General features: G+C 35.3%; 3 protein-coding genes across 6 annotated transcripts; 2 read left to right on the top strand and 1 right to left on the bottom strand.

Moving 5' to 3' along the window:
* Positions 1 to 127: 127 nt before the first annotated feature.
* LOC128888160 (carboxypeptidase M) lies at positions 128 to 11,840 on the top strand. 3 transcript variants are annotated; one of them, XM_054144803.1, is made up of 10 exons: positions 128 to 882; positions 6,281 to 6,525; positions 6,660 to 6,793; positions 7,009 to 7,145; positions 7,361 to 7,548; positions 8,325 to 8,354; positions 8,872 to 9,167; positions 10,314 to 10,490; positions 10,647 to 10,739; positions 10,888 to 11,840. In XM_054144803.1, exons 2-10 carry the CDS (start codon positions 6,282 to 6,284, stop codon positions 11,071 to 11,073), a joined length of 1,485 nt encoding a protein of 494 aa, XP_054000778.1. In that variant the 5' UTR covers positions 128 to 882; position 6,281; the 3' UTR covers positions 11,074 to 11,840. The 3 variants fall into 3 exon arrangements, with proteins under 3 accessions (XP_054000778.1, XP_054000779.1, XP_054000780.1); XM_054144804.1 differs by lacking the exon at positions 8,325 to 8,354 and having other exon boundaries at positions 129 to 882; positions 8,863 to 9,167; XM_054144805.1 differs by lacking the exon at positions 8,325 to 8,354 and having other exon boundaries at positions 136 to 882.
* Positions 11,841 to 12,514: 674 nt separating this feature from the next.
* LOC128888162 (CCR4-NOT transcription complex subunit 11) lies at positions 12,515 to 14,408 on the bottom strand. The gene has a single exon (XM_054144807.1). The coding sequence runs from the start codon at positions 14,180 to 14,182 to the stop codon at positions 12,818 to 12,820; it is 1,365 nt and encodes a 454-aa protein (XP_054000782.1). The 5' UTR covers positions 14,183 to 14,408; the 3' UTR covers positions 12,515 to 12,817.
* Positions 14,409 to 14,554: 146 nt separating this feature from the next.
* Positions 14,555 to 16,764, top strand: LOC128888163 (programmed cell death protein 6). 2 transcript variants are annotated; one of them, XM_054144809.1, is made up of 4 exons: positions 14,555 to 14,779; positions 14,946 to 15,052; positions 15,302 to 15,570; positions 15,652 to 16,764. In XM_054144809.1, the coding sequence occupies exons 1-4, from the start codon at positions 14,724 to 14,726 to the stop codon at positions 15,751 to 15,753; spliced, it is 534 nt and encodes a 177-aa protein (XP_054000784.1). In that variant the 5' UTR covers positions 14,555 to 14,723; the 3' UTR covers positions 15,754 to 16,764. The 2 variants fall into 2 exon arrangements, with proteins under 2 accessions (XP_054000784.1, XP_054000783.1); XM_054144808.1 differs by having other exon boundaries at positions 15,263 to 15,570.
* The last annotated feature ends 72 nt before the right edge of the window (positions 16,765 to 16,836 follow it).

Below are 16,836 nucleotides of genomic sequence, written 5' to 3'. Positions count from 1 at the left end.
GCCACCCCAGAAATTCACCTTCGATGGCACCCCAATGCGAAACTCGTCCCCGGACGTACAATGGCGATGGTCCTGGGAAGATGAGAAAAAGTTCCGAAATATCCCGGAAACCGTCTACCTGAAATTTTTGGCGAACACGAACGGAGGCTGGGGACGGTTTAGGGAGGGGGAGGGAGCGGAGTTGATGAGGCGGCGGCGAGGGGGCGGAGAGGGAGAGAAGAGAAAAGAAGAGAAGGGGCCAGAATGACACGGTTCGTGTGTTACTCATTGTTTTCACGAAGGTGTGGTAGTAGGGCGCAATGGTGTTAACTGCGTATTTACTAAACGACGAAGGTGTGGTGGTAGTCGTTCCAGACGTCAGATGCTAGTGACGAAGGAAGTGGGTTTCATTGGTAGTGGTGGAGGTGGTGGTAGTGAGCGCGCGGCACACTTCGCGCTTCTCTTTGTAAGTTCTCACAGTATCACGCACCTCGGGTTACTCTCGCAGGTGAAACAAACCGTTCCTCTATTCGGGCGGCCGCGTAACCCGTCCAGAATTTCTTTCGCGTTCTCCATGATCAATCCGTGAACGGTGTTTACGAAAGCGCCACTGTGGATCCAATGTGTTCGAACGCGAGCGACGGCCTCGGCCCTTGTGACTGTTATCGGTGTGCCGTGCCGCTGAGAATCGCGTCTACCTGAGGGAAGAGAAGAGAAGCGAATCGCACTTTAGCTCGGTGCTCCGTTCTGGACCACGTGCTTCGTGACCCGATCTACGATTTTCTTTCTTTTTCTTTTTTTTTTTTTCTTTCAAATTTTCGAATCGCCGCCCACGCTGACAGCGACCAGGCTCCGAATCCTGCAGGTGACTCCGATTCGCGGTGCTGCTGGATAGTCTGTCAGGTAAGAAGGCTTACGTTCACTTTTGGGGGAATTAAGAAACACAAGATAGGTGATATTTTAGAGTTTCCGTGGGCGTTTCTGGGTGAGAAGAACATTTTTATGTGGAGGAAAATTAAATTGAACGAAGTAGTATAGTAGAGGAAACGATTTTGAATTTTTGTGAATGTACAAACTTGGTGCGAGAGATGATAGTTCGTTCATTCTTTGATAATTATGAACTGAGAGGAGTGTTTTAGACCTCCTATGGTCGTCTTCGGGTATGAACAAAATTGTTCCACCTGCACAAATACAATTATATAAATAGAGCGAAGAAATGTGTGAACAATGGAAGTGCACAAAATGGGAAACACTTGGTATAATAACTATGTGAATCGTGAATTCTTAAATAATTATGTATATTAGATACTATAGCAGATACACTGAAATCGTTATCAATCGTCTTACACCATAATAAAATTGTTTTTATTGCGTGAAATAAAAAGTCTCCACGAATTAAAATAAACTTTAAATAGTAGCACGCAGCAATTGAGTGTTAAAAATGCAGGAGAAAGTGTACAGATAAATTTAAACACGAAGAAAGCGCTATCGTTTCGGTTCTACACTATTTACCTAGTGCTACTTTGCTATTATACCGAATTAATGTAACACACGTAGAACTTACATCTTACTTGCAAATTTGATATCAAACTATTTTACTAACAATGCTAACAAAATATTGAACTTACTAAATAAAGTCATTATAATTTACAACACGTTCAATTCGTCCAACGAATGTGCATTTTTAAATACAATACAGTTTTTAATTAAATAAAATTAAATAAAACAAACTAAAGTCGAACGCATTAGTGAAAGAGATAAAGTAATTCAGTTTCAAATGCATATATTCGTATACGACTTGAATGAAATACTAAATAAAGGTGAAATATTTATTTCCTCTCCATTTCGGCCATTTAAACGGTATTTTTACGTTTCCCTTCGCGTATACCGCTAACCTTTCGAGAGATTTTATTGAAATGCGCGCTGATTGATCGACGACTAATTCCGTCCGAAGCCAATAATTGTAACCCACTTTTTTTCGGCGGCGTGTTGTATTTTTAGGTACTCGACAGATCCATTTAATACCCAATTACTTCATGAAAGACCAATCTCAAACGAAACTTGCCACACGTACATGTACGTAGGTATCACAAACGAAAATTTAACACGTGTACCAAAAATGTAAATATTTGTAAAATGAATTATTTCAAACTAAACTTGAAAATAGAGCTTTCGTCTCCCCGCTCTCATTGCAGAAAAAGAAGATCTGTTAGCTGAATACCCAACCATATCAATCGATTTTCTTATTTTTTCACAAATTTCGAACTGAATTATATAATGTTTTTATCATTATTTAATTCACACTTATTATTACTTTTGAGTAGCTATATGTTGCCTAAATTCTGAAAACCTTGAATCTTCCCTCCGTTTTTTCTTGGCTCTCTCTCCCTTTAGCCTTAGATCTGCCAACGAAAATACTTGCTCCAATAGTCTGGCGACTTCTGCGATCGTCGTTGGAAGCCTTTTGGTAAGAGGCTGTTGAGCTTCTCCGTCACGTTTACTTTAATTGTGCGAGAGTCATCAAATCTGCCCCCGTTTAGCTTCATTCTGACTCCGTGGAATAGGAAGAAATTTCGAGGGGCGAAAAGAATAGGAAGGACGGGTGGGTCACCATAGAGACTTCCCCTCGATATGAAATTCCTGAATCGAAACGAAATCGTCGCGCGAAGATCTTTCAACCGGAATCGCTTCGCACGAATCGAAGATGTCAATTTTGATAGTCATTTCTCGAATAGCACAATCGCCGATTGAAAATCGTCAGATCTTTTCACAAAAATTTGGTTTTATATTTTAATCTTTCAACCGTTGACAGTCCAAGTTTTCAACGACAAAATTTAAGTTTGCTGCAAGTTTAAGTTTCTCGCAATCAGAAATTATTGGTAAAATTAATTATAAGAGGCCACCATTTATTTTAAATAGTAAACGTTCAGTCAATACGTTAATTTTCTGGATTTGAATCACCTGAGAAAAGTACTTCAACTATTACGTCAAACTTTGTGCCTAGGGAGGAGTGGTCGGACCGCTGAGGGTTGATACAGTGATAAATCACATGCTAATTCATGAAATCATCGCTAAGAGCAGTTTAATGCAGCGAAAGATAATGCACGCTCTATGTTCAGCCATTGTGTTGATTGTGGGAGCAACGATGCAAGCACGACTGAACTTGACCACTGTTTGATATAACTCGACATGCAGGGAATCCCATTTCAAGCTGTGGTGGGGGCCTACCTATCCATTCACTATCACCTATCATCGAGAACAACGTGTCCAAGCTGTAATAGTTTCAAGAGAGGAGTCAAATTCTTCCAAAATTAATTCGAAATTTCAAATTTGTAGTATCCGCGCCTCCCATACCCAACAATAAGGAGTCAAATAAGAACACGAAACGTAGGGTACGGGATTGTTTGCGTAGGTAAAGCGGTCGACTGTGGATCCGAGGATCGTGAGTTCGAGTCCCCGTGCCTTATTTTTCGTTTAGACTCCTACAAATTATAATTTATTACAATTATTTACAATGTCCGTGTAGTAGTAAACGGGCTTTAAAGCAGAAAAAAAGAAACAAACTAGCTCCTTAAAATATATTAACAAGACCTCGTGAATGCAAAATTATTAGGTTCATTTGAAAAAGTTAAAAATAAAAAGAAAAGTAGGAGTAATTAGTTGAATTGGGTCAAGTTCACATAACAGACTCTTTGGACTTCAATAGTATTATTAGAATGTAAAATAGGGGTATCGTAAAGTGCATTATAGAATACAATAGTAGTCATCGAAATTATTTTAACCGAATTATTTTATTATTTTAAATAATGATATAGTCTGAATAGCGTGAATTGAAAGATGACACCGCGGTCATTGATAAGTGACTATGAAATACTTGATACAACAGTGTTTATAGCTTCCTGCAATTTTAATAATAGATCTGACACTGTATTTTGCTATTACTGAAAGTCCTCCACTTACGAATTGACCCAAATACTATGATTCTATACCGAAAGTAAGACACGTGGCGACGCCTAGCGCCTTGCGCGTGAGTTACAAATGCCGCAAAAGAAGATTCGATTGCATTCAAATAGTATGGTTTTAGAAACAGAAGCTGTTTCACGAAAAACCTGTATCATAGGTCCAAAATCTATTGAAATGATTTAAAGGTTTGATTGGATGCTTTACGAGATGTAAAAGTGAAAAGTACAGCAGAAACTATAAGTGATTAGGGTTGTTTTAGGTGGTTCCACCAGGGCTCCACCAAGGTTTCATGTTGAGAGTCTAAAAGAAATATATTCTACAAATTAATTGAAGCATTTAAATACGAATATCGATATGGAACCAACTGTCCATTATTTTTAGTAGATAGAGGTAGGCAAGTATCAGTTATTATTAACAGATAATGAAGCGCACGTGGTAAGAATTAACACCCACGTGCGTCACTTAGAAAAGAGGATTATCTTCGTCAATTGAATATTATAAGGAGAAGAATATTAACCTGGAAGCAAAATTATTATATTTTAAGAAGTATACTTATTGAGAGAGAAAGAGTCATAAGATTACTTGGATGAACTAAGAGTTATTAATTATTTAGATGAAACTAGGACACGTTATCGATTAAACAATATATCCTTTGTTTCTGATTTTCTATTAAAATAAATATATTCTATTAATTTCTAAGATATATATTTTTTACTAAAATTCATACATTACTTGTCAAACATGAACTTCTAATAAAATTTACATGACGAAGTGTCCCCATAACTTTTTGCGCACCTCTACCACAGTCTGCATGTTAAATGAAGTATAATTATCTGTCCCAATGTTGCTTGGCATTAAACGAGAGACGGGCGAGTCACGTATTTCCATTGCGGAAGTCCAAGAGCGCGAAATAGTACAAAAGAGGACGGAGTAGCCAAACGACAGGAGAAGTTGGCCAGCGGTGATATTATAGAGTCGGAACAGCTCATTAAAAATATAATACAAGTTTTCGCCGTTACCAACGAAATAACCGTTCTGAAAACTTTAATCGCGTATTACTCGAAACCGCATCGTTCGCAACGATTATTTGATTGAATCTTTATCGATGATTGAATCTAATTGCATTATTTGGCTGACTATGTAAGATTTTTGTATTATACAACTATTTACGATATATTTATCTGGTAAATTCGAAATGCGAAAGGAAAACTTGGTCGATTGTATTAAACAGTAGGAAGTAAGAGAGTCCATATTTGGTGGTTCATGAATATTTATAACAAACTAACAAACATGTGCTGAGCATCTGGACGGCACAGGACGAAACGGGAAACCGGAAACTGTAACAATGGAAAACAATGGAGTTGGATTCTGTGACATCACCCTCGGCGGACATTACGAGACAATGAAACGAGACATGTTGTACGCGGGATGTAGTTTTGCTCTATCAGTTTGTGTATTCAGAGCGAAACCGAAAGTTCGAAATAACTTTTATTCGGATCAAGGGTCACAGGTTTTTCCTAGTCTACGCTATAATGATTCAAAATACCAATGAACACAAACAAAAGAACATGATATTATTGCACACATTCTTCTCGTACCCTTTCAATCTGGTACATATTTTTTTTTACAACGTCTTAGAAAACATTACAAATTTCAAATTTTAAATCATTAATTAATAACTGTGTCACAAACAGTCTATTAATATTCTTCACACAATATACAGGGTGTCCCAAAAGTCGGGGAGGAGCCGGAAATGGGGGGTAGCTGAGACGATTCTGAACAACAATTTTCTTTGCAAAAATGTCGGATGGGGCTTCGTTAAGGAGATATTAAGCAAAAACCCCGACCAATCAGAGCGCGCGTAGACCGTTGGAGCGGCCGCGGTAGCGAAGGCTACGCGCTAGGTTGATGCTTTGATGCACGTCGAGTCACTTGTTCGCGTACAAGCGCGGCCGCCAGCGCGTAGCCTTCGCTACCGCGGCCGCTCCAACGGTCTACGCGCGCTCTGATTGGTCGGGGTTTTCTCTTAATATCTCCTTAACGAAGCCCCATCCGACATTTTTGCAAAGGAAATTGTTGTTCAGAATCGTCTCAGCTACTCCCCATTTCCGGCTTCTCCCCGACTTTTGGGACACCCTGTATACGACGTAATTCTTGAATCACCTGCTGCTCGTGAAATAATCTATGGACTGTATCCCGCCTGAGTTATATATAGTTTTCCGTTATACATTTCCAATAATAGTACAAAATTTCGATAAATTTGCTTTACTTATAACTCATTCTAAAAACGAACGAAGCGATCGATGAAGACCGAATTACCTTACTCTTCTATTTGCAGAATGTCTCGACTGATTCTCCTCTTTGTCTCCATGTTTGGAGCCTTTCATGGAACCGTAGCTGCCTCGCAACACGTTAACAAAGATCTCTCCAACCAGTACAATGCTCGTTTTCACGCTTACGAGGAACCGTACGGTATCGACTTCACATATCATAATTACGACCAAATGAGTCGTTTTCTACGCGCAACATCTCTTCGTTTCCAAAACCTAACTGCCCTGTACTCCATTGGGAAATCCGTGAAAGGTATGGCTATTTAAGATCCCCCTTTAAAATTATATTCATTATATTTGTTACATTCGTTAAATTCGTTATATTAATTACATTCAAAATACTTATCAATAATAAAATGAAAAGAACTTTAAAATTCTATTCTTCAGGTCGTGACTTGTGGGTGATGGTTGTTTCCGCCTCCCCATACGAACATATGATTGGCAAACCTGACGTGAAATATGTAGCCAATATACATGGGAACGAAGCCGTGGGGCGTGAATTAATGTTGCATTTGATTCACGTAAGTAGTCTAACACACCTTAATTAATCTAATCGTTGACTCAAAATTCATATAAACACTCGAGAGGCACGTTGGTAACTTAATGATTGATCTTTAAAGAAATCATCCCCCTATTGTATGAATTTTGGAAAGCTTAAGTAGCATTACATTTTGAAAGTAAACATTTCGATTGTTCATTGTGTTCCGAGGCTAAAATTTTGATTTCCCATTTTTAGTACTTCGTGACGAATTATGGTTCGGATCCGTACGTTACGTGGCTCCTCGACAATACTAGGATTCATATCCTTCCATCGATGAATCCCGACGGTTTCGAGGTTTCGAAGGAAGGATATTGCGAAGGTGCTCAAGGGAGGTAAGTCGTTTTAAATCTTCGTTGAGGTGTATACTTTTTTATAATTCTTTCATGTTTGTGTTTCCTTATTATTTGATTTCAGTATTTTAATCTTTCCATGTCTTTGACACTTATTCGCTTTCTGTGATCTGCTCTAAAAATTAAAATACTTCCTGTTTGCCATGAGAAAGACGCTATAAAACGGAATAAGCAACGATAAATAATGTTCTCGGCAGGTACAATGCACGTGGTTTTGATTTGAACCGAAACTTCCCCGACTACTTTAAGCAAAACAACAGGAAGGGCCAACCGGAAACGGAGGCTGTCAAAGAATGGGTATCAAAAATCCAGTTCGTGTTATCAGGAAGCTTACACGGAGGTGCCTTAGTTGCCAGTTACCCGTTCGATAACACGCCAAATTCACGTAAGTTTGTTTAAATATACACACTGGCAGTATATCAGTTAACACGCTCCTGTCGTTCAAATTTATCCATTTGAAAATGTTATCCATAGACAGACATTTCCAAAATAATGATTGAAGATTAATATTTATATAAATAAACTAATATATTGTCCAATGCAAGCTACACTTCGCGACAAGGTTATAAGACATTTTATAAAATTGTGAAAAAATTCGTTACAGGGATGAATTGAATTTTTTATTTATATTTTATATATTTTAAGAAACACGATGACTTACGGGATTTGAAATTTCAAAAGAACCTTTTCCCAATTAAAATATAAGTGTTCATGAGAAGTCTTTGTTACACTAATCAACTTTCACAAAAAGGTTTGAATAATTATACGATAATTCGTAAAACGATAAGTGTCTTATAGTCTTCTCGCAGAATATGCGTACCGTGACTCACACAATTGATAAACCGGATCAATTTATTTTAAGAAAAAACACAACAAAGCGACTATCTCAATTAAGAAAAATTAATAACTCAAAAATAAAAACGGTCGCATATTATGGTATTATCTTGAGACTACTAACGTTTGATCAACTGTGTGAATCATTATACGCACGTAAGTACACATGGAGTCAACAAGCCTTGTATAAACACGAATATTCCAAAGAAAACATTACACTTCAATTATATACGAATACTTTGTTGCAGCCACAAAGCAAATTATATTCCATTAATTGATATCGTTAAAAGCAATTTCATCGTGTTGTGTAACTTTTCATGCTGTCAGGAATATGCCGGTCAGCGCCGTTATGCGCAGGTACATAAATGTGTTTGCTAACTGAATGATCGATTCAAGATCTTCGTATCGATTTTTTGCGATTAATCACGCTTAGAGTTTAATCTAAAACACGCTATGGCTTACGAGCATATTAAGGGGGGAGCTAGGTTGAGGCCGCTGAAAATGAGACATTTTTTAAAGAATTTTTTCAAAGTAACGTATTAGACGGATCTGCATGAAACTCACAGGGTCTTTTAATGGATGGTTCGCGATGACAAATCAAGTTTTTTCGATACAAAATTGGACGTGGAAATAAAAAGATTTTCAATCTTAAAATGATTTGTCATCGCCAAATGTCCAGTAAAAGACCCTGTAAGTTTCATGCAGATCCGTTTAATGCGTTACTTTTAAAAAATTCGTAGAAGAACGTCTCGTCTTCGACGTCCCGAACCGAGCTTCCTCCTTAACAGACAAACGGTTCGAATGTATTTTGCTCAACGGTTAAGAAAATTCCAAGAGGCGATTATCCGACCCAAGACCTATACAGGAAATTCAGTGTTTCAGAGTTACACCTCGGCGCCAAGCATATCGCCCGACGACGACGTCTTCCAACACTTGTCGCTGGTGTATTCGCAAAACCATGGCTCCATGTACCAAGGGCTGCCCTGTTCGGCATCCCAGCCAGGATTCAAGAATGGCATCACTAACGGCGCCCAATGGTACCCGCTCACCGGAGGGATGCAAGACTTCAACTACGTGTGGAACGGATGCATGGAGATCACGTTAGAACTTTCGTGCTGCAAATATCCGCCAGCCAGCGACTTGCAGTTTTACTGGGACGAGAATCGCGCGGTAAGTTGCGAAAATGGGACATCGCGTAAGAACCTTGATAAATGGACGAGAAACCGCGATAATTCCATGAGAATCTTGATAATGGAAAGCGAAACCTCGTTAAATGCTCGGCAGTCGCTAAACAATGAATAAGCTTGAAGGTGATAGCGGGGATGGACTGTGTAGAGCTACTACTTGTCGAATTTAATGCATTATTGGACATTACTATGATTTAATTTAAATGTCAACATTTATTAATTGTCTAAGGTATATAGAAACATGAGCTGTTAATGGTAGGGGTGAATCTCTTAGTTAGAAATAATGAAACTTTATTTAAACAATCTTTACATCAAGTTTCGCCATTTTTTAATAATATCTACCTATAATAACATAGATTCAGGTCTAATTAGGTTATTTACACGTACAATTCTTATTTTCAAGTGTACAGTACCAATTTTTCTTCCATGCTTCTAAATAGCAGTTAAATTAAAATGTCGACAAGTAGGAAGATCTTGAACCTTGATTAATTTCCTGACATACTGCCCCTGGCTCGCGGCGATCACCTTGAAATTTATTAGAAGCTTCTAAACACCTTCTCATTGACCCTCTGATACCTTTATGATATCATTTTGACGTTAGTATATCTTTATTACGTAACGTCGTACAGATTCTCTTCAACCCACTCATATGGGGCACTGTAAATATGACGATTCCTAAATCAAAATTAATCTAATAAATAACATCGAATGTTGAAGATTCTAATTAACAAAACGAATTTGTGATGCACCACGCACAGAAAAGGTCACTCTTACAAGAAAATTTTTATTAGCAAGGCCTTGCATTTCTGTGATGTGGTACTTATTCTGCACTCGTCTAGTCCGCCATTGCCGATTCAAATTGAAACTATCGCAGAAGAGTATTAAAAACGCTGGACACGTGCGCTCGATTCAAACGACTCTGTCCATCCTACACAAATGCACGGAATATGGACAGAATAAAATTAATGACGTACATTTCACAAATCATTTAATATTGGCATACTCGATAAGAATTCGAATACTACTGAAATCGGAACACTATTGGAATACGAATGCTGCTTTGGTTAATCAGTATGCGCGATTTGCGGATGAGAAAGGCGCGTCTAAATGTGTTCTTTGTTTTCTTTAGGCTCTTATCAAGTTCTTAGCGGAAGCCCACAGAGGAGTACGTGGATTCGTGGTCGATGAAAACGGAAATCCTATCGAGAGAGCGTCCATCAAAGTGAAATCAAGAGATGTCAGTTTCCTCACAACGAAATATGGCGAATTTTGGAGAATTTTATTACCGGGAGTGTACAAACTCGAGGTAACACGATCGATTACTATTACTATAAATATAAGTACTTAGATAATTCACCATTTGCACGCCATGAATTTTTTTTTATATTTATGACACCTATAAAGAAACTTTGATTTTCTTAAGAATTACTCGTGCATAGTTTGACGTAATTATTTTTTGTAGGTATACGCAAATGGATACCTTCCTCGAGAGGTAGAATTTAGAGTGGTCGAGCAACATCCAACCTCTTTCAACGTAACATTGCATAGGACGAGTGTAAGTGTAATATAAAATTCCAAATTTTTACTCCCTACATCAATTTATGCGAAATATCTGAATTACTAATTGTAAATAACATTTATCACATAATATACCGATATTGCTTAGCTAACGGGACTTTATTTTCGTTTTTTGTCAACAACAGAGACATCAAACCGAGGATGAAAATGGCTCAAGTTTCTACAATGGAAACAGAGACCAGGGTCACCGAGATCATGTGATACATTTTCGGCCACATCCTGGTACCAACACAGCTCCCGACGCAAACAGTGGAATTTTTTCATCCCTAAGCAATGGATTTAACTCCTTCGTTAATAATTGGTTTGGATGATTAGCTGCTAGTTAACGAACAGCTGGTTCAGCCTCATCGTTGTTGTTTCGTACAAATATCGCATCGTTTCGATTATAATCGCGCAAGAGTTGAGACTAGAATTACGAATGGCGAAAGCGATCACGCTAAAAATAGAAACGATGCAACTTTGTTAAAAAAATATTTAAATATTCACGTTGTGAAAATATTTGAATATTTTGTTGTTGAAAATGTTATGGTTACTTGTTATTCCGATATGTTACAGACATTAGGGTAAAAGTAAATGTTCCGAATACGTTTCGTTTAGTTGGGCTCAGACAATTTTGTATGGACGAACATTTTTTTTTTAAACTTTTAATTTAAAACGAAAAATGAAAAATTGTTAAAATTCAGATGCAATTTTAGTTTATACCATGATACAGTTCGAATGAAAATTATTTTCATTGGTTCTCTTTCGTTTGAGTTTCGTAACATTCTGCAATTTTAATAATTTATTATTGACCTAATTTATTTGGCATTAGCGCTATTAATGTTATACTATTATCGTTAATATTATTTTTAGTGTTATTTAAAAACATATTTATTTTGTATGGTACAAAAATAGGAAATGTGTTCGGAATAAAATAGAAAACAGACGCTAATTTAGAAATGTTAAAAGTCGAATTTTAGTATGTATATATTTGCAATAATACATTGCATAAACAAAAAGCACTGCCTTTACTCAATTTTAGAGGCGATAGTAATGACAATGTAATATCAATAAATATCACAAATTGTTGTTTTATTTATACTGTATGTGTTATTTTGTTTACCATAAATGTTCCATAATTATTACAAGTGCTAAATGATATTGAAATGAAATTTAATTTCGTTATTTTTGTATTATTTAATCAATGTTCGAAAATTTGTATTTCTCTATAATTGAATATTTGACTATATTTAAATAATATTTTATTTACAAATATTTATTTAAAATATTGTTTAAGTAACAAATCAATTCAAATTATACAATTAACATATTACTGCTCATCATCATTAGTATGTTATCAGATTTACGATAATATAACAGATTAAAAAATAATAATGATTGCAAAATGTATTCTATTTTTTATTCTCCAAATATAAAAAGTACTATTTATTTTCTCTTTAAATTTGTTTCATACAATATGTGTAGTCTTCAATCAAATTCACATCATATGAATAGGTGTATTCATCTTAGATAAATAAATGTACAAAGCATTATAAAATATACCCTACTACTAGCAACCCTAATCTGGATCACGTTGCCATTGATGTTTTTTTTTTTTTTAATTTCTGCCTGAGAACAATTTCTTACAATTTATTATTATTACTGAAAAATGACTTACACTATTTGTAATGACACATACATTATAATACACCTGTAATAATGGCATTCAGGTATCTCACATAGCTTTAACAATGAAAAATCAGGACATGTAGGTTCACACACTTTGTGTATATTCTTATAAAAACATTTCCCTTTTGATTCTTTAACAGAAAATATTATCATACTGGTTTTTACATAATTAATAAAAAATAAATGAATTACAGTCAATAATTTACTTACACATATCAAAACTATATATAAAATATGATTAAATTTACAAAGTTCACTTTCAATAATACACTGTGAAATGCTACATTACATCCTTCAATGAAATTTAATTAAACAGGAAAATAGTTATAAACATTGAAAATCTATCAATCTATTGTCAAGTACTTCAAGACTTTGATGTTAATTACATTAGCACATATCCAATTTAGTATTTGTAGGTGGTGCATTAAGACCACCAATATCACCAGACTCTAGTTGTTTCAACAAACGAAAAAGAGCTGCAGCTTCTCTGATGCGACTAAATTCGATACAAAATGCTTGCACTTCAATAAAAAGTTCCTTCACATTTATAATCTTGTTCCTTATCAAGGATTGTAGAAAAACACAAACCAACCGTACTAAACGATTCTGCATATAGCGATCTTTTATAGTTTCACACGTAGAAATACAATTGCTAATATATAAATGAACAAACTCTGTTGGTAAATCAACAGTAGTGGTTAATCTATTAACAACTTCCATAGAATGGAGCGACATCTCCATATTTACCAAAACACTGAAATATTCTGTTATTTGACTCGATTGCATAAGCTTTAACAAAACCTCGATTGCAATCAAAGGATTATTTTCCACCAAATCTGGTAATCTTCCTGGAGTAAGACCAATGTGATACACCAATTTTGGATCTCTATCCAACTCGTTGACAAGATGTTGCTGTTGTTGCAGTGTCAGTACACTTTTAAATGCTTTACCCATTAACCTGCGAGCTTCTGCACCAGCACAATTTGAGACACACATATTGTTATCATATTCAATTGTAAATTGAAAAGGTTCTGTGACATTAAACCATGGTAGTTCATCAACAGACCGATAAAGAGGAGGTGCCAATCTTAGAAATTCAGGACGATAGCTTTGACTGCATAATGGACGATCGTTAGTAATTAAGAGTTCTGTCATAGTTTTTGTAGTATTTTTATCAATCTCTGTTACTTTAGAGTGATCCATGTCAGGTAATATCACTGGATTTCCACATTTTGCAATGGAAGGTAGTTCTGAATGTCTTTCTGTTAATTGTACTTGCAAGTTACTCAAATCAATTGGTGGCACAGGCACAAAATATAATTCATCCACAATCTGTCTTGGAGTTTTCTTTAAAATATCCTTCTGATTATATCCCAATAAATTTACTAAGAGGTTTTTTTCACATTGAGACAACACTGGTATGTGTCCAGAGAAGTTTGTTTTCGGTACACCATTGTTTGTGTCATCCTGTGATTTTAACACCTGAATAAAAACAGGTGCAAAAGGCGTAGAAGCCAATGGTTCTCCTCTATAAAGATCGAACAATAACGCTACTGCTATTATACGTTGAACATTTTTCGGCAATAGGTCTATGTGTTGTAAAAGTAGAACTAATGTCATTCCTACTTTAAACCGACTTTCTTTTGGAAATACTTGATGTAATTGGTTGCACAGGTTTTCCAAACTCGTATCAAGGTTATCCTCTTCGAGGATATCCAGTAATTTTGTCAACCCTTTGGGAGTAAGTGTCATGATGTCCAACAAATTAAACTAGGTTATAGCACCTCTATTACGTCCCTTTCTCAAGATTATGCTCATGAATACTGCGATTCAATCGCAATGATTCATATTTTACATTGATAATTTCATGTAATATATTCACTTGCAACGTCCACCGCATATGTATATACTGTTGTTACATTTTATATATACTACTTTATAGGTTATGACTCGAATTGAAGCTGATTGAAGCGCAAGTCCGTCCAAGTCCGTCTACTATTTAGTAGTTCATATACTCTTCGTTGGTGGCGCTAGTTTACGGTAATATTCCACTAATGAATGGTGCGACTTTCGCAGTTTAGGAACTGGCAACACTGATATCTAGTAACACGTCTTGTCGTCTTAGTACGTCACAGTTTCCGAAGAAGTGACGTGTGCATGACATTGTTTGCAATTCCGCAAATTACATGTCTGGTGATTTTCAAAATAGTCAGTTGTGAAATACTATCAAGGAATATAACCGGCGTAGTTACAGTTGATTTTATATTTTGTGGCAACAAACGTTAATTGAAAAATGTCTTTTACATCGCCCATGCCTAGTCGTGAGTTTCTCTGGGACGTTTTTCAAAGGTAATTTAAAATTTATTTTTGTTGTATTTATTTATTTGTACGATTTCATATGTTCATATACAAATCATCGTTTTGTATATATTAAGCATTAAATGAATATTTCGATATATTTAATAGCATAAGTAGAACATAACTCGTAATGTTTAATTTTGGTTAATTGTTAAAGAGTGGACAAAGACAGATCTGGCGCAATTACTGCGGATGAATTACAACAGGCTCTTTCAAATGGAACCTGGACACCTTTTAATCCAGAAACTGTTCGTTTGATGATTGGTAAATATTTGTATGTTATATGCTTTCAAATGACCATGTGAATTAATATAAATCTAGAATAATTTATATTACTGACATTTGAAATGATATATTTAATAATGTAATATTATGAATAGAAATGCATATATGTAGTATATATGTAAATTCCAAGTAAATTTGCATGGTCTTTTATTATTATTAATACATTTGTGGGTCATTTTATTGGTGCAGGTATGTTTGACATTGACAAAAATGATCCTGCTTCCCCAGGTATGTTTGATAAAAATCAAAAAGGAACTGTCAGTTTTGAGGAGTTTGGGGCTCTGTGGAAATATGTAACCGATTGGCAAAATTGCTTCCGGTCGTTTGATCGGGATAACAGTGGAAATATAGATCGGAATGAATTGAAAACAGCACTTATCAATTTTGGATATCGACTATCAGACCAAATTATAGATACACTGATACGTAAATATGATCGTGCTGGCCGTGGAACTATATACTTTGATGATTTCATACAATGTTGCATAGTTTTATATGTAAGTATAAATATATTAAAAATTCAATATCATGTTTCATTTTTAATAGAATTTATATTGTTTGTTCTTTTAATTTTACAGACACTAACTGCTGCTTTTAGACAATTAGACACAGACCTGGATGGTGTCATTACAATTCACTATGAACAGTTCCTGGGAATGGTATTTAATCTTAAAATATAAAACATTTTTGTGTTTTGCTAGAATTACTCTTGTCTATCTTGGAGCTACATTCTTTCTACCAAGAAAGTTATATGAATTTTATGATGCCAACGCTAAATTTAAAATCTTATGCATCTGTTTTCCATGTACGTATAAACTGTCTAGTAATGTAATTACAAAAACTCAATCAAATCTAATAATGGACAGTGATATCTCTCATGTATGAAGATATAATATAATACGTTCATAAGACATTCCGTAAAGGCTTACGCAAATAGCCAAGCTTAGGCATGATCTTTGTATGATTATTTTGCCTTTATACTCGATTATAGTTAAAAACAAATAAGATTAATACATGTTGCTTAATTACTTATTAGAATGTTTACAAAGAAGCAAATATTTAATCTATATGATATTAAATGTTATTAAAAATATAAACATATTTCGATTAAAAAATTATTGAGTCCTTTTATATGTGAACAATTTTTCATAAGATACGTTCTACTATATAGTCTACCACATCTATTATACAATATACACTAAGTTCATAATTTTGTATACTTTGTACAATGAAAAAAAAAACATGTCAATTATAAGTACATTGAAACTGATACTACTCCTATTTAAGTATTCTTTAGTGGTTATATAAATATTGTATACATACTGTATCTTCTAACTACAGTACATCACTTGAAAATATATTTACCGCTTGAGTGGTGGAGGTGGACACGAGAACTATGTGAATAGTGCCAAACGAGTGCTGCAATAGGCCTACTTTTAATTACATGGAAAATAGCGAATAAATTTAACTGTACAACCGTCTCGCATCAGCTATTTTCAAATTTAAAGAGTCCAGAATAATGAAACAGAAGAAATGTAATCAATGAACGCAGTTGCGTTTTTTCCATTCAACGGTTAAATAGTCCATAAATACAATTATACGCGTTCCTTTAATTTGTGTACAAAACTATCTCTGTACTTTTCTATTATTATTGAATTGGTGAAAATAAATGAGCATTTGCTTTAAATGGTTATAAGTGTTCTTTTTGAAGGAGTAACACCTGATGTCAATGAACAGTTAATCAAAGTTTTCTCAAGTGTATC

Source organism: Hylaeus anthracinus, unplaced genomic scaffold, assembly GCF_026225885.1.
Source record: "Hylaeus anthracinus isolate JK02 unplaced genomic scaffold, UHH_iyHylAnth1.0_haploid 11989, whole genome shotgun sequence".
Classification (NCBI taxonomy): Eukaryota; Metazoa; Arthropoda; class Insecta; order Hymenoptera; family Colletidae; genus Hylaeus; species Hylaeus anthracinus.
This window is presented reverse-complemented; position numbering and strand designations above follow the sequence as displayed.

Excerpts from the sequence above, each read along its gene's own strand:
- LOC128888162 (XM_054144807.1), bottom strand. The coding sequence starts at position 14,182 with ATGACACTTACTCCCAAAGGGTTGACAAAATTACTGGATATCCTCGAA.
- LOC128888160 (XM_054144803.1), top strand. The coding sequence starts at position 6,282 with ATGTCTCGACTGATTCTCCTCTTTGTCTCCATGTTTGGAGCCTTTCAT. Across the intron at positions 10,491-10,646 it reads CGGGAGTGTACAAACTCGAG|GTATACGCAAATGGATACCT; the intron begins GTAACACGATCG and ends TATTTTTTGTAG. Across the intron at positions 10,740-10,887 it reads TAACATTGCATAGGACGAGT|AGACATCAAACCGAGGATGA; the intron begins GTAAGTGTAATA and ends TGTCAACAACAG.
- LOC128888163 (XM_054144808.1), top strand. The coding sequence starts at position 14,724 with ATGTCTTTTACATCGCCCATGCCTAGTCGTGAGTTTCTCTGGGACGTT. Across the intron at positions 15,053-15,262 it reads AACTGTTCGTTTGATGATTG|GTATGTTTGACATTGACAAA; the intron begins GTAAATATTTGT and ends TTATTGGTGCAG. Across the intron at positions 15,571-15,651 it reads AATGTTGCATAGTTTTATAT|ACACTAACTGCTGCTTTTAG; the intron begins GTAAGTATAAAT and ends TTAATTTTACAG.